The sequence below is a fragment of the Scyliorhinus torazame genome, chromosome 4, assembly GCF_047496885.1.
Source record: "Scyliorhinus torazame isolate Kashiwa2021f chromosome 4, sScyTor2.1, whole genome shotgun sequence".
Taxonomy (NCBI): Eukaryota; Metazoa; Chordata; class Chondrichthyes; order Carcharhiniformes; family Scyliorhinidae; genus Scyliorhinus; species Scyliorhinus torazame.
Genome location: NC_092710.1, coordinates 125,187,423 through 125,211,088, shown reverse-complemented (window position 1 = coordinate 125,211,088; position 23,666 = coordinate 125,187,423). Strand labels below are relative to the sequence as shown.

The 23,666-nt window shown below is 41.5% G+C and overlaps 1 protein-coding gene across 6 annotated transcripts in view; it reads right to left on the bottom strand.

Annotated features, from left to right (window-relative positions):
* mak (male germ cell-associated kinase) overlaps positions 1-23,666 on the bottom strand; it is a 99,562-nt gene that overhangs the window by 3,719 nt on the left and 72,177 nt on the right. For 3 of the 6 annotated variants that reach the window (XR_011940655.1, XR_011940654.1, XM_072498591.1), the window contains exons 7-14: positions 21,979-22,150; positions 20,141-20,308; positions 14,128-14,439; positions 11,614-11,801; positions 11,385-11,533; positions 9,115-9,252; positions 4,442-4,555; positions 2,613-2,774 (exon numbers count right to left, since the gene is read on the bottom strand). Coding sequence is in view for 4 of the 6 variants with exons in the window: in XM_072498591.1 (XP_072354692.1) it covers positions 2,620-2,774; positions 4,442-4,555; positions 9,115-9,252; positions 11,385-11,533; positions 11,614-11,801; positions 14,128-14,439; positions 20,141-20,308; positions 21,979-22,150 (1,396 nt within the window). In the remaining 2 variants the exon portion in view is untranslated. Of the gene's footprint in view, positions 1-623; positions 2,775-4,441; positions 4,556-9,114; positions 9,253-11,384; positions 11,534-11,613; positions 11,802-14,127; positions 14,440-20,140; positions 20,309-21,978; positions 22,151-23,666 lie in introns of those variants that run through there. The other 3 variants (XM_072498589.1, XM_072498588.1, XM_072498592.1) reach the window with 2 other exon arrangements.

Here is a 23,666-nt window from a genome sequence, read left to right as displayed (position 1 = left end):
CTTTGTCCCCAATAGGCCCCATCCTGTCTCTTGCAACCTGCTTATTATTTATGAATAGATTTTTAAGTTCCCTTTTATGTTAACTCCAATGTTAGTCCAAACCTTATGATTCAACGAGCACTTTTACCCAAGTACTGCCCCACATTGTCCATTTGTTCCATTTCATTCCCCAGCACCAGATCCAACAATGCCTCCCTCCTCATTGGATCGAGAACATACTGCGAAAGGAAGTTCTCCTGAACACATTTAATAAATTCCTTCCACCCCCTTTCCATTCCTTAGCCATTATTCCAACATTATCCAATTAATCTTGGGTAACTAAAGTCTCTCAACATCACCATTCATAGTTCTTAGATATGTGACTTCCCCGCAGATATGCTCTTCTATCTCTCTCTCTCACTATTTGCAGGTTAATAGAAGCTCCCCAGTAGCATTATAATTCCCTTCTTGCTTCTCAATTCTAACTAAATGGATTCGGTCTTTTCTTCCTCACGGACTTCCCCTCAATTTCTTCCCTAATTAGTACTTCTACCCCACCTCCCTTTCTTCCTTCCCTATATTTTCTGAACACTTCATATCCTCAATTCGATCAGATGTTTAGCCTCAGAGAAGAACTGGAGATGAGCAGTTAAATCTAAATTTTAATTCTGTACAAATATGGTATGTGGGTAGATCCAAGGAACAGTTTAATTACAAGAGAAAAATCTTTGAAATTAACAGTATTATAGAAAATTTGACTAATTTTTAAACTATATTAAAGCTATAAAAATGAAAAATATTGAGCACAATTAGAACATATTAACATGTATGCAATTTCCTGCATTGTTTTAATGCATTTTGATTGCACTACTATAGCACAGCTCATCAAATGCTACAGGTTAAAATAGATTTGAAAAGATTGATGCAATACAGACATGAGTATACTTCGGAAGCATCATGTTTTTCCTCAAACTATTGGAATTTCCCAAAAACTACAAAGAAAAAGGGCACCTCAAACAAAGACAAACACACAACTGGAAGTTAACAGAATTTACATAATAGCAGAGCTCAGGAAAAATGTGATTTTAAAGCTCTCCACAAATAAAATGCAGTGGAGACCATTCAATGATACTTTACTTGAACACTGGAACCCCTCAACACGAGAACCGATGTTACATTGCAGACCAGAAAACGCTAGTCCCAGTGATGACTGACCTTTGCACTTGATCTTTACCCAAATCCAAGGAAAGGCCATTTCCCCCCAGTATTAACTAGACAGATGAGGAACGTTATTTATGCGGAAAATGGGAAATAAAGAAATTGTGGCTCGTCACAACACAACTTGGAAAATGGTCACCTTTAAATCAACTGTGAGCCCATTCTGGAAGGCTCCAAGGAAGGAAATTGGAACAAAATACATTGAAGGGTTTTAGGAAGTACAAGTAAAATGTGTGTGCACTTTAGGAGTTAGTCTGTCTTGCCAGGTAAATATAGCTAATAATGAATGGTTTGGTCCATTCATCACTTTGCCTGAAAGAAGTTTAATCCAAACAGTATGTGTGCATATCCACGAGTCCCTGCCAAAAACGGTGGTTCAGCTTTAAATTCAGAATATTAGTCAACCCCTGTGTTTTTGGAAAGACGTTTAAAGGGTCGGCTTTTACACAGTAATCTACAGCTAATACTTCTCAAAGTAATTCTCTATAATGTATTTTCAATAACATCTTAAAATTACTTGGGGAATGAAAGAACAGAGATGGAAAGTGGCACAGGACACTGGAATGCTTGTGCCATTTAGTGGCAGGGTACATGTTTGAAGTCAGAAGTTTCCAAGTGATAGATTTGCCGTATCTCTTGTGGCACAAGAGCAAGACACCAATGGGCCATTTCTTTCCAGCCAGTTTGCACATGAAAATCGAGAAAGGCCTGAGAGCAGGACTACACTCTACTTCCAAAAGTGAGTGATGTGATAAAAGACAATGAAATTAAATATTTTTCTCAGATTACTTAAGACCATAATATATAGGAGTACAATTAGGCCATTCTGCCCATCAAATCTGTTCCACAAGAATGAAGATGACTCAATGAATCTGCTACAAAAAAAGAATTCTTCACACTTGGTAATAAATTCTCCCCCCCCCCCCCCTCCCAAAAAAAATAGAAAAATAAACGTCTCCCTGCTCGGTTGCCACAGGCAAATTTCAATGTCTCACACTTTTAGTGCGCCTGCATGTCAGAGTATATTCTTTAAATGCTAGTTTTCATATGCAAAAAGATCTGCATGGGTCTACCTGTCCTTTAACAAAATATTGAATACATTACACACACACATATATATATGGATAAATATATATATGTATATATAAACCCTGATAACTTATGTACATTACACAATATTTACAGAAGTAGAAAAAAAAGTGTTAAAAAATTAAATTATTAACCACCAAATTTTCAGAAAAGCTCTTGCAAAAATATCTTTCTCTTCAGAGGTGAGGAAAAACACCAACTGTTAATGGAAACAACCTTAACCAACCCCAACAGCAATTATGTGGCAACTTTCAATCAGAAAAATTGCGATATTCAAATGATATTACAAAACCAATACTACCAAGTTGTAGCTGTATGTTATTTACATCTATTTTATCTGTGCCCTCCATATTTGGAAGACCAGTCAATTCGTCCATGTATTGGGTGGACTGGTGGCGGGCGTGGCATTAACCCACTGATGCTCTTGCTTGAAGAATTATATGGCTGACATCCCAACTGTGGTCGGCTGGCTTTCCAAGTTGCATAATCTGGAAAAGGAAAATGAGCAAATAGTTAATCTGTTAATACTCTTCCTCAACTTTTTCCTTATGATCGGTTATTGATTCATTGATTTATTGTTGTCTTTAGGTACTGATTGAGTGCATAGCTAGAGAATGGAATTATTCAAAACGCCATGACTGTGAAAAGGTAGATTGTTTCAGATAATGAATAAACTATTGAACTTTAGAATCATGACTGCAGAAATTCAAACATTTATTTCAACAAATAGAACGCATCAATTAAGTAGTTACAGCAAGGTTGATGGCTAGCCGTGGAGTGAGAATCCTCTGCTAGTGAGACAGCTCATGTAGACACTAAATTATTTCTGATGGATACCTGTCGATCTTAAGTAATGGCCAATGGTTAATTCATAAATTGCCCTCTGACAGACATCTGCTTGAACTAACCAGGGGGTTTCAGCTGAGAATTAGAAACCAATGAGTAAATAAGGGATTCGACCACAAATAAGGATTCTCTTAAGATTAAGACCTTGTGGTCAAAGTTCGTTCCAGAATTTCTACCTTCCCGAGTTCTTGAATCATTCCATTCATTTATTTTTGATTTCTTTTATGTTTTTTGATTAATTAACTCTTTGCCATGCATTTTAATATTTCGTTTTTAAGTTTTTGATTTAGTTCTTATGTAAAAAGGTCTGTTGAAGTGAATCATTAAGGACACCTCCAATCAACCAGACAAACGACTCTTATTAGAAGATAGATAAGAGATCCTACAATACCAATTCATCAGCCGCCAATGTGATGCTCCACCAAAATGACAATTAAATTTGCTGTATTTCCCACTCCATAGAACATTTACTAAAATAGTGCATAATTTCACAACTGCCAATGTGTTTTGTCTTGAGATGCACTGATATAAAAGTAAATCTTTAGTCAGAACTTAATGTTTCATTTCTATTTGCTTTAAAGGCAGCAAACAAAAAGCCATTGGTCACCAAAGTCTTTGGCTCAATCCCTGATCCAGGGTACGTTAGCTGATCTCAGCAAAAGTTCTTTTGACAGCACCTTCCAAATCCGTGAACTTACCACCCAGAAGGACAAGGGCAGCAGACGCATGGGAACACCACCACCTGGAAATTACCTGAGCCACACACCATCCTAGCTTGGAAATATATCGCTGTTCCTTCACTGTCGCTGTGTCAAAATCCTGAAACTCCCTCCCTAACAGCACTGTGGGTGTACTTACACCACATGGACAGCAGTGGCTCAAGTCAGCAGCTCACCACCACCTTCTCCAGGGTAATTAGGAATGGACAACAAATGCCAGCCTTGCCAGTTATGTCCACATCCTGCAAAAGGATTTTTAAAAACTGGATGCCTTAATATGCAATGAGAAAACAAAGGCATCACTGCTCCTGCATGCTACCTGGTGAACTCCTTCTGAAAGCATTTGTGGATGTTAGGCAAGGACAGGATCAGCCTTGGCTTTGATACTTAGTGTCAAATAACTTGGTGACCCTATTTCAGCTGACACATGAAATCACTTGGATGACGTATGGAAGAAGCTACCAGCAACTGTGAAAAAATATCCCAAGGAGATGAGGGAAGAAGGGTGTATAAAAAGTTGTAAAGAATATTCTATGAAGGTTAACTGAAAAGGTGCATGTAGTCCAATTAAACAAGTATTTTATACTTACTAGAATCAGATTCCACAACTGGTGCCAATTGCACTCTTTGGCCAGCAGAACCAACTTCTTTCTTAAGAAATGATGGTGTGTATCCTCCAGAGACATCAGTCCCAGTTGTATAAACTGAAAAAATAAAATCGTAAAATGTTATAACTCATTAAGACAGAAAAAAACTTCAATTTTTACTCGAGGAACAAGCAGTTCAATTTCCCACCGTAATATTTACAGGATCCTTTAAAAAAACAGGTAATTTTCAGTGAAACATGTGCACTAAAGTGAATGACAATGATTTGGGATCATTGTTGAAATTGAGCACCCGAGATAAAGTCTATTCTTCATTCATATAATAATAGAACAAATAGCACAGGAGGCAGCCGTCTGGTCCATGGCTGGATCAGCTGTGCTTAATCCAACACTTCTTGCCTTTTGTTCCTCATCCTCAAGTACTAGTAAAACTAAAATTATTTATGGAATCAACCTCCACCAGCACGGTCGCATTGTGGATAGCACAATTGCTTCACAGCTCCAGGGTCCCAGGTTCGATTCTGGCTTGGGTCACTGTCTGTGCGGAGTCTGCACATCCTCCCTGTGCGCGTGGGTTTCCTCCGGGTGCTCCGGTTTCCTCCCACAGTCCAAAGATGTGCAGGTTAGGTGGATTGGCCATGATAAATTGCCCTTCGTGTCCAAAAGTGCCCTTAGTGTTGGGTGGGGTTACTGGGTTATGGGGATAGGGTGGAGGTGTTGACCTTGGGTAGGGTGCTCTTTCCAAGAGCCGGTGCAGACTCGATGGGCCGAATGGCCTCCTTCTACACAGTAAATTCTATGATTTTTTTCAAGTAGAGCATTCCAGATCCCGATAAGTGACAAAACCCTTTCATCTTGCCTTTTGATTGTTGCTACCAAGGGGCACCTTCACCATTATAAAACCCGTACAGTAAAGGAGGCCATTCGGCCCATCAAGCTGCCCCAACCCTCCAATAGAACACTCGGCCAAGACCCACTCCCCGCTCTATCCTGCAACCCCACACATTGATCATGATCATGGTCAATTCAACTAACCTGCACATCTTAAGACACCAAGGGGTAATATTTTAGCATGGCCAATCCACCTAACCTACATATCTTTGAACAATAGGTGGAAACTGGAACACCCAGAGGAAACCCACACAGACACAGGGAGACCGTGCAAACTCCACGCAGATAGTCACCGAAGGTTGGAATCAAACCCGGGTCCCTAGCGCTGTACAATATACCTGAAATTCTTATATTTTGCAGCAGCCAAAATGTCAGAAGCTTATGCCCCCAAGCTTATTGTTCAGTTCAGCATTTTGATCAATAAATCTCTCACAAAATGTAACAGTCAGGCAAGTGGTGAAAATTCATCCAGTACAAGTTAAAATGCAAGAGACTCTTTCAGTTTCAAGTGAGTTGAGTGCATCAGACAGATCCAGTAAACTATAACAAGCTAATGATTCACCCGCAAATCTTAAATTTTATGGAGAAAATAATTTTTGATTTGTTTTAGAAGACAGGAGGAATTGTTTCAGAACAGTTTCTTGTTGATTGAAAGATATCTAGAGACATTTCATGCACTCCGACTCCAAAATGATCAGATATTGTATGAATTTTAGAAAAATCAATTTACAGGATTTGCACATAGCTGTCTAGGCCAGTATTTATTGCCCATTCCGAATTGCCCTTGAGAAGGTGATGGTGAGCTGACTTCTTGAACTGCTGCAGTCCCTGTAGTGCAGGTACACCCAGTGCTGTTCGGAAGAAAGTTCCAGGTTTTTGACCCAGCGACAGTGAAGGAATGGAGATATAGTTCCAAGTCAGGATGCGGAGTGTCTTGGAGGGGAACCTGTAGGTGGTGGTGTTTCCATGTGTCTGTTGCCCTGGTCCTTCTCGACAGTCACGGTTGTGTCTTTGGATGTTCATGGAGTGCATCTTGTTGATGAGCTTTTTGACTGGAGCTGGAGCTGCAGCCAGGCAGGTGGAGAGCAATCCAGAAACATAGAATTTACAGTGCAGAAGGAGGCCATTTGACCCATCGAGTCTGCACTGGCCCTTGGAAAGAGCACCCTACTTAAGCCCACACCTCCACCTTATCCCCGGAACCCAGTAACCCCACCTAATGTTTTTGGAGGGGCAATTTATCACGGTCAATCCATCTAACCTGAATATCTTTGGACTGTTGGAGGAAACCAGAACACCCGGAGGAAACCCACGCAGACAGGGAAATGAAGTGCAAACTCCACACAGTCACCGGACGCCGGAATTGAACCTGGGTCCCTGGAGCTGTGAGGCAGCAGTGCTAACGACTGTGCCACCGTGCCACCCCCCCCAATATGTTCAAATGCATACGTTCAAAACGTTTCTGTAAAAATAAACACCTCACCATCAGCAAACCTCAGTGCACAATAGGTGAAACGGTTTCTCCTCATTTTCCACAATGGCAAACTGATTTTCCAATTTATTGCAAACCTTTCACACAACCTTGACCCTTTATGGCTGGAGACTCAACTGAGAAGCCAGTCAGATTTTTTAAAAAAACTCTTCACAGAAACAGTGACTGTTCCTCATTTTCATGTGACAAACCAGTGTATCTTCAGAAATTGTGGCAAACCCATCACTGTTTGCCAATCAGATGCTGCTTTCCTTTTCCACGATGCATCCAACTGGAACTGCTCATTATCAGCTGGGTTTGTTTTGTTCTACTGATCTGGAGCAGCTATTTTTATTGATAGAGTTGTCTACAATGACAGCTTCACCATTCACATGTTCTTTCCCTGTTACACATCATTTCAGCAGATCACCAATGAGCAGTAGCCAAGGAAGTAAAGCGTAAACAATCAAAAGTACTTGCCCATTTTGCTACCATGTATTTTAATGACACAAATTAAAATATATTTGTAAATATCATGCAAATGAATATTGAGATGACATATCCAATAGTAAGCAAAAATAACTAACGCAGACCAAACAAAAATGCAATTCACCACAAGTGGCTGGCAGGCAATTCTACAGTACCACAGCTATTCCTACTCCTATTCGCCTTATCCTCCTCTTTCCTATTTTCCCACATCAGTTCAATTATTATTCTCCACCCAATCTTTATTCTCCATGCTTGACCGGAGGAATTCAAACTGGCCTTGACCACCAGTGTAAAACAATGAGAAAGTCACTAACTGGTTTCAAAAAGCAATAAGACCCTGAATGGATACCTTTTGGACCCAAAGTACATAAGACAACATAAATAACATGTTTTCCTGTAACTATAGCAACAGATATCCTTCCATGGGGGAAAGAAATACAATTCTACAGGATATCGGATCTTTGGAGTCCCCTCACCGAGTTTCTGATTTACTACGCCAGACAGATGGGGAGCGGATGCAATTAATCGATCTATGGGAGGCTGGTTTCAGCGATCAGCTCAAAAGTGGTATTGTCAGACATTAAGAGTGCAACTAGGGATAGGACAATGCCCAAGAGTGTTGGAAGTGACAAGCCACAGGTTGTTTGATTTACTCAGTTATACTTATCTGGGCACTGCAAAATGATTTCATCAATTTAGCCAATTGTGAAGAGCGATGATCTCTTAAATAACGTGTCCCTAGAAAAAGGGTGTTGCTTGATACAGGGAAAATTTGAGAAAGGCGATGACTTCAATTTTAGCTACTGTACAGGTTAAATGGCCTAACCTGAAGTAAATCCCAATTGAAAAAAAATCTATAAAATAATTTAAGACATGAACCACCTCAACTTGACTTAGAAAAATTATAGGCAAGATTCAGTGGACTCATCGCACCCAACTTGGTGTCGGGACGAGGCCGTTGAATCTTGCGAGAGGTCATGAGAAATGTGTGATGCCCAAAATGTTTCCCGAGATTTAACAGAATCTCACGAGGCGTCGTGAACTAGATCTCATCTTGCTTTCACTAGGCAAGATCCAGGCGTGCATATTTAGGGTTCTCCCGGGGCCCGGGATTCACCGGCCTCACCAGCGAGGCCTCAACGGCTGTTTGGTACTGGTTCACAGAGTCACAATCCAGTCATGGTGGCACCCTGGGGGAGGTCCTCGCAGGGGAGTTGAGGCCCCCAGGTGGTTGGGCAAAGTGCAGAGTGGCACTCTGGCAATCCACCCAGGCACCCAGATTGCCAGTGCCAAGAGTCAAGTCTGGGGGGAGAAGGGGTCTTGGCCGTAAGAGGTGAAGTAGCTCGAGGACTCTGGGAGAGATACATTGGTGAAGTGGAGGGGAAGGGGTCCTGAGGCCACGCTGGGGATGGTGAAGGGGGTCAAACGATCACGGTTCCCTTTAGAAACGGTGCCGTGAACCCCACGCACTCATGACTTAAAAAACAGCAAAGTGTCGTTGAATAGCAAGGTCTTTCTCAGCCAAACGTGCTGTTCAAAGGACTTTTACTGGAGTCCACTGAATCATGCCCCATAACTCTCCCAATACTCATACATCACATAGTGCAATAACATAACCCAAAACTACTGGGGCTTTTCAGAATCCATATCCAATCTGTATACCACTTTATAAAGCTTATTTACCAACTGAAGTATGAATATACTGTACACAATTGTATTTTATCAAATTGCAAGATGTGTCAATTCACATTAAACATAATTTTACTGAAAATATATTAGTCTTAATAAAACAACGTAACTACAATACCTGCATTGGTACAGCTCATGGGAAGCGGTCCTCCAACTACTCCTAAAGGTTTACTGGAAAGGTTAGAATTGGCCCAGGTACTATGTGCACTGAAATCTTTACCTGCATTGGCAAGTGGGGTGCTCTTGGCATTTAATCCTGCAGAATCAAAAAATGTTTGACTTTTATAATTGTAGTACCTACTTTCAATGAGTTCCCATCAGTTATGGAAATACAAACAACGTTTTAAAGAAAAATAGGTGAAATAATTTTTGTTTTGAATCTATTTTGAGATTTAAAAAAATTCTTCAGCTGTATCTAGTTGATTTTCACTAATTCAACCATACTGAAAAAAAGAGATGTGGAATCTCTTCCTATATGAGGAAGTTAGACAAAAGAGAATCAGCAGACGTGATTTATTTAGATTCCCAGAAGGCCTTTGACAAGGTGCCGCATTGAAGACTGGTAAATAAGTTAAACACCCATGATGTTAAGGGTAAGATCCTGGCATAGATAGATGATTTGGCTGACTGGCAGAAGGCAGAGAGTGGGGATAAAAAGGTCTTCTTCAGGATGGCAGCCGGTGACTAGTGGTGTGCCTCCGGGGTCGGTGCTGGGACCACAACTTTTCACAATATACATTAACGATTTGGAAGAAGGAACTGAGGCACTGTTGCTAAATTTGCAGATGAAACAAAGGTATGTAGAGGGACAGGTAGTATTGAGGAAGCAGGGAGGCTTCAGAAGGATTTGGACAGGCTAGGAGAATGGGCAAAGAAGTGGCAGATGGAATACAATGTGAAAAAGTGAGAGATTATGCACTTTGGAAGGAGGAATGGAGGCATAGACTATTTTCTAAATGGGGAAATGCTTAGTAAATCAGAAGCACAAAAAGAGACTTAGGAGTCCTTGTTCAAGATTCTCTAAAGGTTAACGGGCAGGTTCAGATGGCAGTTAGGAAGGCAAACGCAATGTTAGCATTCATGTCTAGAGGGTTAGAATACAAGGCCAGGAATGTACTTCTGAGGCTGTATAAGGCTCTGGACAGAACCCATTTGGAGTATTGTGAGCAGTTTTGGGTCCCGTATCCAAGGGAGGATGTGCTGGCCTTGGAAAGGGGCAGAGGTGGTTCACACAAATGATCCCAGGAATGAAGAGCTTGTCTTATGAGGAATGATCGAGGACTCTGGGTCTGCACTCGGAGTTTAGAAGGTTGAGGGGAGGATTTTATTGAAACTTACAGGGCACTGCGAGGCCTGTGGACGTGGAGAGGATGTTTCCACTAGTAGGAAAAACTAGAACCAGAGGACACAATCTCAGGCTAAAGGGACGATCCTTTAAAACAGAGATGAGGAGGAATGTCTTCAGCCAGAGGGTTGGTGAGTCTGTGAACTCTTTGCTGCAGAAGGCTGTAGAGGCCAAATCACTGAGTGTTTTTAAGACTGAGATAGACAGGTCCTTGATTAACAAGGGGATCAGGGGTTATGGGGAGAATGGGGATGAGAAATATATCAGCCATGATTGAATGGTAGAGCAGACTCGATGGGCCGAGTGGCCTAACTCTGCTCATGTCTTATGGTCGTATCTTCAGGAATATTGAGATGACACATTCAATAGTAACCAAATACTGAACAAAAATGCAATTCACCACAAGTGGATGGCAGGAAATTCCACCATACCCCAACTATTCCTACTCCTATTTTCCTGGTCCTCCTCTTTCCTATTCTCCCACAATAATATTCTCCATTCTTGTCCTGAGGAATTACATATTCATCTGCGCTGTTAACAATGGGTTAATAATTGAAATCAGAATTCAATTTTTAAGTCATTATAGGTGAATTCTATATTCCCACTTTGTTCCAAGATCCAAAAATTGCATATGTGCAGGAGGTTTCATCCTATGTTCTTATCCTGCAGAACCATTTAACCATATTTTTTTTATAACAGAACAGGATACCACTGAGGTTAAAATGAATACCAGTACGGTGGTCAAAAAGTGATTAGATGACACAAAGCTTGGGGTTTGAGGTGGAAGGTACTAGCAAAATGAAAGGTGGTAACTTGTGAATTATTACACCAATTGTAAACAGAAACCAGGGAGTAGGTGCAGATAGTGAGACATAATGATTAACTTTGTTCGCTATTAATACTCATGCAAACAAAAATTACACTAGGTGCAAGTTAAAAATTAGCCTAATTTTGCTGCAAGTTCAAAGCTTACATTCCTCTTTACTCGCCCCAATTATTTGTTCTTTCCCTATTTTAGTAAACATACATGTTTTGTTACGAACCTGGTAGATACCTGGATTGTTTCAGATAGTGATACTTGGCTGAAGAAGCTCTAGATGCAGTTGTATCTAGTTGAGGCATTATAATGGCTGTAGGCATGTTGTTGCTGTTTGATTTACTATTTGAAGTGAAATCTAAAAGACTTCCCATTCTGTAACATAGGAGTAGTTTTAAGTTAAAAAAGAAAAATGCACAAAATGGCACATTTAGCCATAATAATGGTCTGCTTACTTAAACTGTGATTCTTGACTTTGTCTTTTTTTATCATTTAAATTTGCATTTTTAGTTGACGAACCAAATCCCAAATCTCCTGCATCATTCCAGTTGTTGAAATCTTTCAAGACAGCATGACTCCATCGTCGAGAACAGCTTTTTGTCTTGGTGCTGCTGCACATATTTTCCTCCGTCCTGATTGCTTTCTGAGATCAAACAAAAAATGCATCAGGTATTAAAAAAATACTGGATGTCAAATTGTAATATTCAACATCTTTCACTGGAATCCTCGATAACAAATCAGTTATACAGAACTTTTAATAGCAAACTACACAGGCCAAATAAAAATGGCTGTTGAGCCAACGTGAGACAGAACACGGCTTAAGTAGGAGGCACGTAGGGAGGGATTTAGAGAATATGGTAGGGACAGATTTCGAGAATATGGTAAAGTACCTTATATGGCTGAACTTGCAGCTGCTGTGATGGAACTACAGGATGTGCGACGTACAAGGGGCCAAAATTGAAGGAACGCAGAATTCCTGCGCATGAGTGCATGCGGTAAGTAGCTGGAGGACTTAGCAGGTGTTACAGGAATAAGGTGGGGAAAATATACGAAGAAATATACCCACTAATATGAACATTTTAAATTGAAGATATTCAGACATCATAAGCCTAAATTAGTTAGCTAGGAATATACAGAACATGGAAGACTGGAGTATTGAACAATTGCATCCTGGGATAAAGTTACATCATAGAAAAGATTGAGGGAGGAGGAGACAGGCACCATTATGGATATAGAAGTAGGCAGTTTTTGTGATGGGGATATGGGGTTGGATGTCAAGATCAGAGCTGTCTCAAATACAGAGGTGATTAATAATCTACTTCAACACGTGACCCTGAACAAAGTGGGGAATGGAATCGGAGACAAATGTAAGAAAATTGTGGAGCATGTTAAAGATGATGGTTTTCAGGGAAATAGCGGTTCTTCTATGACTGGGTATCAGGCAACCGAGGAAATGAAACATCACGAGAAATGGTAGAGAGTTGGAGCTGGGTGCTGCCCGCCGACATACAGAAGCTGACAGTGGCTGGATGATATTGGCAAGGGGCAGATGAGGAACAAAAGGTGAATCTTGGTGTACTGTGGCGATAATTGTGTTGAGATGGGAGGGCATCCATCGCTGGAAATGGTTATAGTTAAATAGGCAAGAGTGGTGTAGTGATATTCAGATATCAATATACATGATCAATATATGTAAATGTAGTACAGTCATTTCAACACTAGATGGCTCACAGTCAGATATTATAAGAACTGATTTCCCGCCTTTTCTAAGTCCGTTGATACAGATGATGATGTGATTCAGAACAGTGAACAAGCAAGACATAGAATAGCTAGAGTGAGAGAAGTTAGAACTAGTTTGTTATAATAGTGTACAGTCAGATAGTTATCTGTATTGTACTTTAATTCTTTATTGTTAGTTTAGTATTAAGTAAAATGACTCGGTTTATTATTTTATTACTCATTAAATAGTTCATCTTTCAACAAGATGCTTATTGGCCATTTTATCAACCTGGTGGATTCAAGAGTAATAATTATATATTTCAGATAAGTCATTATTTAAAATATAAGAAGTGGAAGCAAACAAGAGCTGTTCAATCAAGTTGGATAAAGAAGATAGCCATTGGAGCATGATGTGACTGATCATGTCAACGATTGGGCAAGGAAAAAACACATCCTTCGTCAGAGTACAGTGAATTTGAGACTTTGATTGGAGCTGCAATGTTTATAAATTCAAAAGTCACAAGATAAAACGTTCAGCATTGCAAACCTAGACTTAAATGTGCATCCTGTACGTCTCTCAAAGCTGCAGCACACAGGCAGTTAGCATATTCAACAAGGTCAACATCCTGCAGATAATGGTGTTAAAATACACTTTTATATATGTTTAAATAATGATGCAAAACATTTTGTTTACAATATTTTTTCACTGCTTAACAGATATCACCAGAGCAATTGAAAAACAAGATTGAAAAAATAGTACAGTTTCACTAAAAAGTGACCAAAGGGAAAAGATTGATTCTTGAATGAAATTGAAAATGATTATATTTTCATTCAAAATGGTTGCCAAGTCCAAGGCCAATAGATATTTATTTTCTAAATAACACCACACCATATGCTTAACTAGTTAATTGCGGCAATAACAACTGTACAAAATTCCTAACTGCCAAAAATAATCTGCAGTTCTAAGTGGCAATTTCACAATATGTTCCTAATGGAGAACAGCATTTGCAGAGAATGCAGATTAACAGAATTACCTTAGAATGCAGACAGAGAGTATAATACTTTGGACCAGGTCTCTTGCAAGTATAATACAAATGTGATAAAGTCACATTGTTAAGACATTGTAAAACAAATTCTAAAATAATGGATGATCTGATCAGTTTTGTTTCTTGCACTAAAAATAACTTCATAATGCTAACCAGTACATTCACTACCACATAATATTATTCCTAAATACAAAAAAATCTTACTTGACACTTTTTTGTATTGATTGAAGGTAAAATATTTTGATGGGGTTTCTCTTGCTCACTTTGGTTTCCTCTTTCAAGTGAACCAGGTGCTAGATCTATTTGCCGCGCACACATTTGATGCTGAGAGGGTGTAATTTGTTGAAGTGGCTTTGAAGGTGGATGAGAATGATGCAGAGGGGGGGGCTGAGATGGAGGCTTCAGCTGATTAACTGGGTGTTTGTATTGCATTTCTCTTTGCTGCTTTCCTTGTTCTTGCACTTGCTGAGGTGTTCCCAGAGCTTGACCAACATGGAAATAGGGATATCGTAGTGCCTACAAATACAAAGGATTGCAAAAGATCATACTGAAGCATTCTGAATGAATAGATGACTCATTGGGTAAATTATTCATTATATCACATAAACCAGAAAGGTAGCATATTAAATCCCTAATTTGTACTAAATTAGCTAATCTGAGTGCGACATTCAGGTATGCTTTCAGAGATTCACCGTTCCTGGGTATAACATGCTACATTCCCAACTTCTACCCAATTGGAACTGCAGATCAGATGAGAAAGCATTTAGCTGTAATGGTCCTTCTACTTCGTCTAGTGATGTCCAGATTCTAAGGTCACAAAGAATGGGACAGAGAAGTTTGGAAGGAATGTTTCTTTCTATGGAGCTATGACTCGTACATCTTTCAGAACAGAATTCTGATCAGTTAAGCTCCTGCAATATTACACAAGGGGAGCAGTAAAATGTTAATTTCAATACTCCTACATATCAGTAAAAAAAATCTTAAATCAGTTCAGAGAACCTCCTACCAAAAGGATGTAGACACCAAAAAGAAACCAAGTAGCAGAGACTACAGTTATATTAAGTGTCTTTTTTGGTGATTATAAAGTCTTAACAGGAAAGCTTTAGACAAAAGAATAGTTGGAGCATTTCACACCGAACACATTGAGCAGCATCAGCAATCAACACCAGTATACGAAAACACAGAATTCCACATACTGGTCAGACAACATTAGGCCAGTAACAGTGAAAGCACTGATTTTTAAATTAAGCTACAAACAGCAATTAAATTGGCAGCATAAATATTTGGTACATCTATGGGCGCGATTTAACCACTGTTGCGCCCAGCGCGGATCTGGGCACGGTAGTTAAATAGCGGGAAAGGCCAAAATAGAGATTTGCACCGGGTGCGAACCAGTTTGCTATCTAACTGGCCCGCTCCAGATTGCAAGTTCCGGATGACTCCCATATCATTAACCCTCATTTGCATTTATTTTCATCACATTAGCAAGTTTGAAGCCAAATGCAACGGCCTCCTGGGAGTTAACTGCCCCCCCAGCGAAAAATCACGCAAGCATCATTTAGTACACCTTTTCAAAATGTGAAGCTGGCGCAATGGCTCCTGAGAGAAGCAGAGTAGCCATTTCCATTTTCTGGCATGCAACTCAAGGACACTGAGCTGCTGCCTCAATATTTGGGAGTGGTAGAGGGAGAAGAGAACTCTTAACGAGGGTCCAGCTTGGTCAGGAGGCTGAAGCATTGCAGGTCAGGTCGCCCCTGGGCTGGCAGGTGGGAGGTGAAGGGCTTTTCGTCTGTGAGGCCTTCAAGCCATCTTTAAATATTGTGGATACCCATAACATGGGCACCTACAGCTGCAACCGGTCAGTCCTATCAAAAACTTCCAGGAGCAAGTCCTGCTCTTTTTATGCTGAAGGTCACTTTAACTTCCTTTGACTGTGAGCAGCCTCATGCTTCACAGCTGAAGGAGGGATTAGCCTTGTTAGTTGCGAGAGCATTCCCAGCTGCAGGTTGTTTGCGCTGCTGCTTAGCTGCAAATGCCTGGAGGCTGCAGCTGAGTTTGTTTGCTGCTGCCTTTTCGCCTTGCCTGCTGTCTCTTCACCTTGGACTGACTCGCTGCTTTCTGGATGAAGAGAAGGAAGAAAGAAGGTAGTTGCCTTTTTGTCTGTTTTACCTGGAGTGCGGCAAATGGAGGATTTTGGCAGGCCTACTACCGTGCTGAGGACTTGCTCGAGCAGTCTGTGGATGCTTTTAAAAATGTGTTTTTTGCGTTGACGATATATTCTGTTCTGAACTTGTGGGTCACCTGTGAATGCCCCATGTGTTCCTGTGGCCTGGTCTTGGACATGGCAGTGATGGAAGATCAGATGCCGATACTGCAGAAGAGGTGGTAGCATCGGGACACTTTAATGGACTACCGGTGACTTTTTCTATTCAGTAGCCTTCTGCTGCACCGGTTATGGGAGTCATGTCCACTATGTTCCAGGTCGGTGCGACCTTCCTGTGGCTGGTTCACATTTCCGCTGATGCAGGGGGGGGGGGGGGGGGGGGAGGAGTTGTTTTTGCACTGTTGGCAGTGTGTTGCTTTTTTTTTTGGTCTGGCATATCTTTCTTTTGGTTGTGCATATCTGCTGCGACCCCTCACTTCAATAGCCTGGTCTCATAGATTATCATAGATCATAGAATTTACAGTGCAGAAGGAGGCCATTCGGCCCATCGAGTCTGCACCGGCTCTTGGAAAGAGCACCCCGCCCAAGGTCAACACCTCTACCCCATCCCCATAACCCAGTAATCCCACCCAACACAAAGGGCAATTTTGGACACTAAGGGCAATTTATCATGGCCAATCCACCTAACCTGCACATCTTTGGACTGTGGGAGGAAACCGGAGCACCCGGAGGAAACCCACGCACACACTGGGAGGATGTGCAGACTCCGCACAGACAGTGACCCAAGCCGGAATCGAACCTGGGACCCTGGAGCTGTGAAGCAATTGTGCTAACCACTATGCTACCGTGCTGTCTCCTGGCAAATTGGGGTGGTGTTCTTTCTCCTTCCTCTGCTGTGCCCAGTGAACTTTTCCGATGTTGCTCGTTCTCACACACATTCACTCCCATCAAGTCTGCACTGACCCTACCTATGCCCACTCCCCACCCTCTCCCTGTAACCCAACCTCATTTATCGATACTAAGTGGCAATTTAGCATGGCCTATCCACCAAAACTGCACATCTTTGGACTGTGGGAGGAACCTCGCGCAGACGGGGATGAACGTGCAAACTCTACAGTCACACCCCAGGTCCCTGGCGCTGTGATGCAGCAGTGCTAATCACTATGCCACTGTGCCACCTCTTATGTCTTTACCCAGCTTCCCTTTAAAAGCATCTGTGTTATTTGCCTCAATTGCTGCTTGTGGTAGTAAGTTTCACTCTATTACCAGTCTCTGGATGGAGTTTCTCTTGAATTCCCAAATGGAGTTATTGGCGGCTATCCAGCCCCTAGTTTCAGTCAGGCCCACAAGACCATAAGACATAGGAGCAGAATTAGTCCACTCGGCCCATCGAGTCTGCTCCGCCATTCAATATTGGCTGATATTTTCTCATCCCCATTCTCCTGCCTTCTCCCCATAACCCCACATCCCCTTATTAATCAAAAAACTATCTATCTCTGTCTTAAAGACATTCAGTGAATTGGCCTCCACAGTCTTCTGCGGCAAAGAGTTCCACAGATTCAACACCCTCTGGCTGAAGAAATTCCTCATCTCTGTTTTAAAGGATCGTCCCTTTAGTCTGAGATGATGTCCTCTGGTTCTAGTTTTTCTTACAAGTGGAAACATCCTCTCCATGTCCATTCTATCCAGGCCTCGCAGTATCCTGTAAGTTTCAATAAGAACCCCCCTCATCCATCTAAACTCCAACGAGTACAGACCCAGAGTCCTCAAACGTTCCTCATACGACAGGTTCTTCATTCCAGGGATTATTCTTGTGAGCCTCCTCTGGACCCTTTCCAAGACCAGCATATCCTTCCTTAGTTACGGGGCCCAGAAATGCTCACAATACTTCAAATGGGGTCTGACCAGAGCCTTATACAGCCTAAGTACATCCCTGGTCTTGTATTCTAGCCCTCTTGACATGAATGCTAACATTGCATTTGCCTTCTGAACTGCCGACTGAACCTGCAACTGTAAGAGAATCTTGAACAAGGACTCCCCAAGTTCCTTTGTGCTGCTGATTTCCTAAGCATTTCTCATTTAGAAAATAGTCTATGGCTATATGCCTCCTTCCAAAGTGCATAACCTCACATTTTTCCACATTGTATTTCATTTGCCACTTCACCACAGGGCTGGTTTAGCACAGTGGGCTAAACAGCTGGCTTGTAATGCAGAACAAGGCCAGCAGCGTGTTCAACTCCTGTACCTGCCTTCCCGAACAGGCGACGAGGGGCTTTTCACAGTAACTTCATTGAAGCCTACTTGTTGACAATAAGCGATTATTATCATTGCCCACTCTCCGAGCTTGTCCAAATCCTTCTGCAGCCCCCTTGCTTCCTCAATACTACCTGTCCCTCTACAGATCTTTGTATCATCTGCCAACTTAGCAACAGTGCCTTCAGTTCTTTCTTCAAGATCATTAATGTATATTGTGAAAAGTTGTGGTCCCAGCACTGACCCCTGAGGCACACCACTAATCACTGGCTGCCACCCTGAAAAATACCTTTTTATCCCCACTCTCTGCCTTCTGCCAATCATCTATCCATGCCAGGATCTTACCCTTAACATCATGGGCTCTTAACGTATTTACCAGTCTCCTAAACGGCACCTTGTCAAAGGCCTTCTGGAAATCTAAATAAATCACGTCCACTGGTTCTCCTTTGTCTAATTTCCTTGTTACCTCCTCAAAGAACTCTAACCGAGTTGTCAGACACGACCTCCCTTTGCCAAAGCCGTGCTGACTCAGTGCTATTTTACCATGCACTTCCAAGTACTTCGCGATCTCATCTTTAATAACAGACTCTAAAATCTTACCAATAGCCAAGGTCAGGCTAATCGGCCTATAATTTCCCATCTTCTGCCTTCCTCCCTTCTTAAACAGTGGTGTTACATTAGCCACTTTCCAGTCCTCTGGGACCTTTCCTGCCTCCAGTGATTCCTGAAAAATCATCACCAATGCCTCCACAATTTCCTCAGTTATCTCTTTTAGGACACTGGGGTGTAGACCATCCGGTCCAGGTGACTTATCCACCTTCAGACCTTTCAGCTTCCCCAGAACCTTCTCCTTAGTAATGGTCCTTGCACTCATCTCTGCCCCACTGGTTCTCCTGGAGCTCTGGCATCCCACTGGTGTCTTCCACCATGAAGACTGATGCAAAGTAACTATTCAGTTCTTCTGCCATTTCTTTGTTTCCTATTATTACTTCTCCAGCTACATTCCAGTGGTCCAATGTCTATTAAAACATTGTCTCCGCCTACTTTATCAGATAGTCTACTTTATCAAGTTTTAAAGACCTCCATTAAGTTCATCAACCTTTGCGAATTGAGGAAAGAGTTTCAGTCTGTTCAGCCTCGCAAAATGTACATCCTCTCAGTTCTGGCATTGTCCCTGTAAATGCTTTTTTGAACCTTCTCGTGTGCCGCTGTGCCCTTTTTACAATATGATAGCCAAAACTGTACACAATTCTCCATGTGTGGTCTAACCCAGGTTTGAGGCAAATTTAACATAATTTCTGTTTTTTTAATTCTATGCTTCCAGAAATGAATCCCAGTGCTTGTTATCTTTTTAAATGCCCCATTCACATGTGTCACTACTTTAAGTGATATGTATATCAATACCGTTAGACATCTTGCTCCTCAACCAGATTTAGTCTCATTTCCATGCAGTATTGGCCTCCATATTTTGGTAGAAAAATGTGACATCTTGTTTGTCGAATTCCCCAATCACTGAAGAAAATTTGCTGGGAGGATCACATACATATTTTGGAACTTGTTTTATTTCTCTTCCATTAATTTACAAGTGTACAAATCTTCACACCCAGCCAGAACTGATGAAAATCTACCATGATTTTACCTTAAGCTGGATGAATTAGAAGTGAAAGCTCGCCTTCAGTGTTGCAAGATTCTATGATTTTACCCTTTCTACAAGTCTACTGCAGGTTATGACAATTATATACTAGCACTAGCAGCATACATTTAAAAACTGATCAGTCTAATTATTGTTTAAAAACTCACTTGGCTTGGAGTTGGTCGCTTCTTTGGGTCCCATTGGAGCATATCTCTCATGAGCTGAATAGCCTCACTACTTGCATTAGGAATCAGAGTCTTGAGGTTATTGGGGACACACTGAGGCCATCGGAAGTTCATGGCTGTTGCAAGCTGAAAGCCTTCTGACCAATTATTCTAAGAGATGGCAATTAGAAAGTTGTCTGATACAGGTATACACATTATCAGAGAAAATTAAGATACATGGACAACCCAAGTTGCCATATATTTCATGAATATAGTTTCTAACTTCAGAAAATTAAGAGTACTTTTAAAATGCAACTGGAGATGAAATGAAATGAAAATCGCTTATTGTCACGAGTAGGCTTCAAATGAAGTTACTGTGAAAAGCCCCTAGTCGCCACATTCCGGCGCCTGTTCGGGGAGGCTGTTACGGGAATCGAACTGTGCTGCTGGCCTGCCTTGGTCTGCTTTCAAAGCCAGTGATTTGAATCTAGTGTACAGAAATTTGGACTGTTCAGAACAAAGCATTGTCTAAGATGAGCATTTTCTGGGAGGCTTTTGAAAGTGGAGGGGATTGGGGAGACTGGTGAATTACAGAGGTGAACAAAGTGAGCAGGCATAAGGAGCGAGATGCAGAGGACAGATGCATTCATGACTGAAAGATTATTTACTGATGGTGAAACGGTGTTCAAAGAACGAGCAGTAAACAAATACATGAGCAAAATATTGTGAATTGGAAATAATTTTGGTTGTAAATAGGTCTGGCAACATCTGTAGGTAGAGAAACAGTTAATATTTCAGGACAATGACCTTTCATCAGACCTGGGAAAAGTTATAGATATAAATCAGTTTTGAGCAAGTTCAGAGTCGGGGTGAGGGGGTGCGGGGGAGTAGGAGGAATAGGGAAGGTCTGTGATTGTGCGGAGGGCAAGAAAGATTAAATGGCAAACAGCTGGTTGTGCAAAGCAAAGGGAGTGGTAACGGGTCAAGCAAAGAAACAAAAGATGTGTCAAGGGAATGTGTCTAAAAAAGGAAAAACCAAAACCAACAAAAAGTGGAAAGAAAAGTGGGCAGAGGCTAAGATCTCATTCAACACCTGCCTTTTATTGTCTCCTTCTGATCATCCAAGGCCTCAAACACTTCTGAAGCCATGGACAGACATGGAAATTAGCAGGATCTTAAAGCTAAATAGTTGAGATAAGGAGGATGAAATGGGGATACATTATGATAAGAGTAGGACTTTTGTATGGGCAATGATGCAGGCTGTTGTCTTCTGAATAAGCAAAACAGTAGAAAAATCCCACACTTAGATAATGAGAGAGTAGATCAGAGTTTTTGCCATGGCGAGACAGCATTGGAGTGGCTCCATATGGTGTGACTCGAGTTGAAGGGCAAGTAGTCTTGGTAATGGAATGGATGCGGGGATAGGCCCTTAGTTATGGGTTGAGCATCATGCTAAATTAGTTGGACTTCCAGTCAAGAATAGCATGGTTGTTGCAGTTTAACACTTCTAATACACATAAAAAGTGGTTTTCAATAAATGCAGGTGCAGCATTTCTCTCTTTTTGCACAAAAGATGTCAAAACTTTAAGTAAAAATCACAAATATGTAAAAACTGCAAGATTGTTTTCTCAAAAATTACAATGGAACTCCACCTCTCCAAGTCTTCCCTTACCCCTAATAATAGACAGGCTTTTAAAATCAAAGCGTAACAGCTGAGTACTATTTCTTTATTTGTCTTCTATCCTCTTTATATCAATGGTGATAGTGCGCTACGGACATCAACAGTCACCTACGCTTTTCAATTTTAAAATAACTGCAACCAATGTCATAAAATTTCATACCTTTTTAGGTGTTCCTAAAACTTGGCAAATTTTGAAAATCTCATCTATTTCACTCGAACCAGGAAAAAGAGGTCTTAGTGTGTAGAGTTCAGCCATAATACAACCAACAGCCCACATGTCAATAGGAGAGCTATAATTTGTTGATCGCAGAAGAACTTCAGGTGCTCTGTACCTGTAAACAAAAAAGGATTAAAAATGTGCGCATGAGAATATAAATGTTGCAATGATCAATAGATTTGCTCCTTCCCAAAAGAAAATCAAATTCACTGAACTTTTTGGCTTCACCGGAAATAGACTAACTCCACCTGCTGGTTAAACCGAGGCAATTATTTGTGTACTGTATAGAGTCATAGAGCTTTACAACACAAAAAGAGGCCCTTCAGTTCATCATATCTGCACTGACCATCAAGTACCTATCTATTCTCATCCCATTTTGCAGCACTCAGTCCATAGCCTTGTATGCTATGGCGTTTTAAGTGTTCAAAATTATTCTTAAATGTTGAGGGTACCCGCCTCCACCACCCTATCATTCAGAGAGTTCCAGACTCACCATTCTGGGTGAAAAAGGTTTTCCTCAAATCCCCTCTAAATCTCCTGCCCCTTACTGTAAATCTATGGCCCCTGGTTATGGACTCCTCTCTAAACGGAAAGGTTCCTTCCTACTTAGTTTTGTAAACCTCATTCAATTAACCCCTCAGCCTTTTCTTCTCAAAGGAAAGCAACCTCAGCACAACCAGCCTCTCTTCATAGCTGAATCACCTCAGCCAGGCAACATCCTAGTGAATCTCCTCTGCATCTTCTTGAGTGCAATCACAACCTTCCAATAGTGTAGCAACCAGAACGTCACACAGTATTCTCGGTGCGGCCTAACGAGCATTTTATACAGGTAGGTAACGTGGTTAAATAGGCATTTGGGATATTTGCCTTTATAAGCCGAGGCACAGAATAGAAGAGCATCCCAAATGCCGCCTTAACCACATTATCTCCCTGTCCTGCTGCCTTCAAGGATCTATTGTAGCGAACTATTTAGACTCTCACAGATATAAACACAACAAATCGGAAATAATTGAAGGAACCTTTTAAAAACAGACAAACTTCCAGCATTCTTAAAATTACTTTTATTTTGAAAAAATTCACCAGTCAATTTAACCTTAAGGATCTTTTGGCGCGATTCAGCAGACTTAAAACTAAGCCGCTATCGGAGGGTTTGGTGGGGTGATTCTCGACGGCTGCAGTTCTGAGAATCACCCTGCTATTCCATGTCCCTCTGGCATTTTTGGGGGGCTTAGGGGAGTTTCTCTCTGCTGAGGCTGCAAGATTTCCTGCTGCTGAGCTGATCTCACCAGCAGGAACAGCTGTTCGCAGATCAGGGCGCCATTTTAACCAACAGCCCCGATCTTCTCCCAGCCTCCTTTCAGACCCCTCCTCCGACGCTTTCTGCTCCTCCTCCCCCTCCCCTCAACCGTGGCGAGGTCCCCAGGACCCCCCCCCACCCCCACCCTCCAATTGGCAAGACCCCCACCCTCCAAGCCTGTCCCTTGGCAATGCCAACATCACCTGGGCATCCTCGGCAGGGTGGCACACCCTTCACCCACTAACTCTACAATTTTCTTTTTTGCTTCAGATAATTATCCAATTCCCTTTTGATGGCCATGATTGAATCTGCCTCCATCACGCCCTCAGACAGA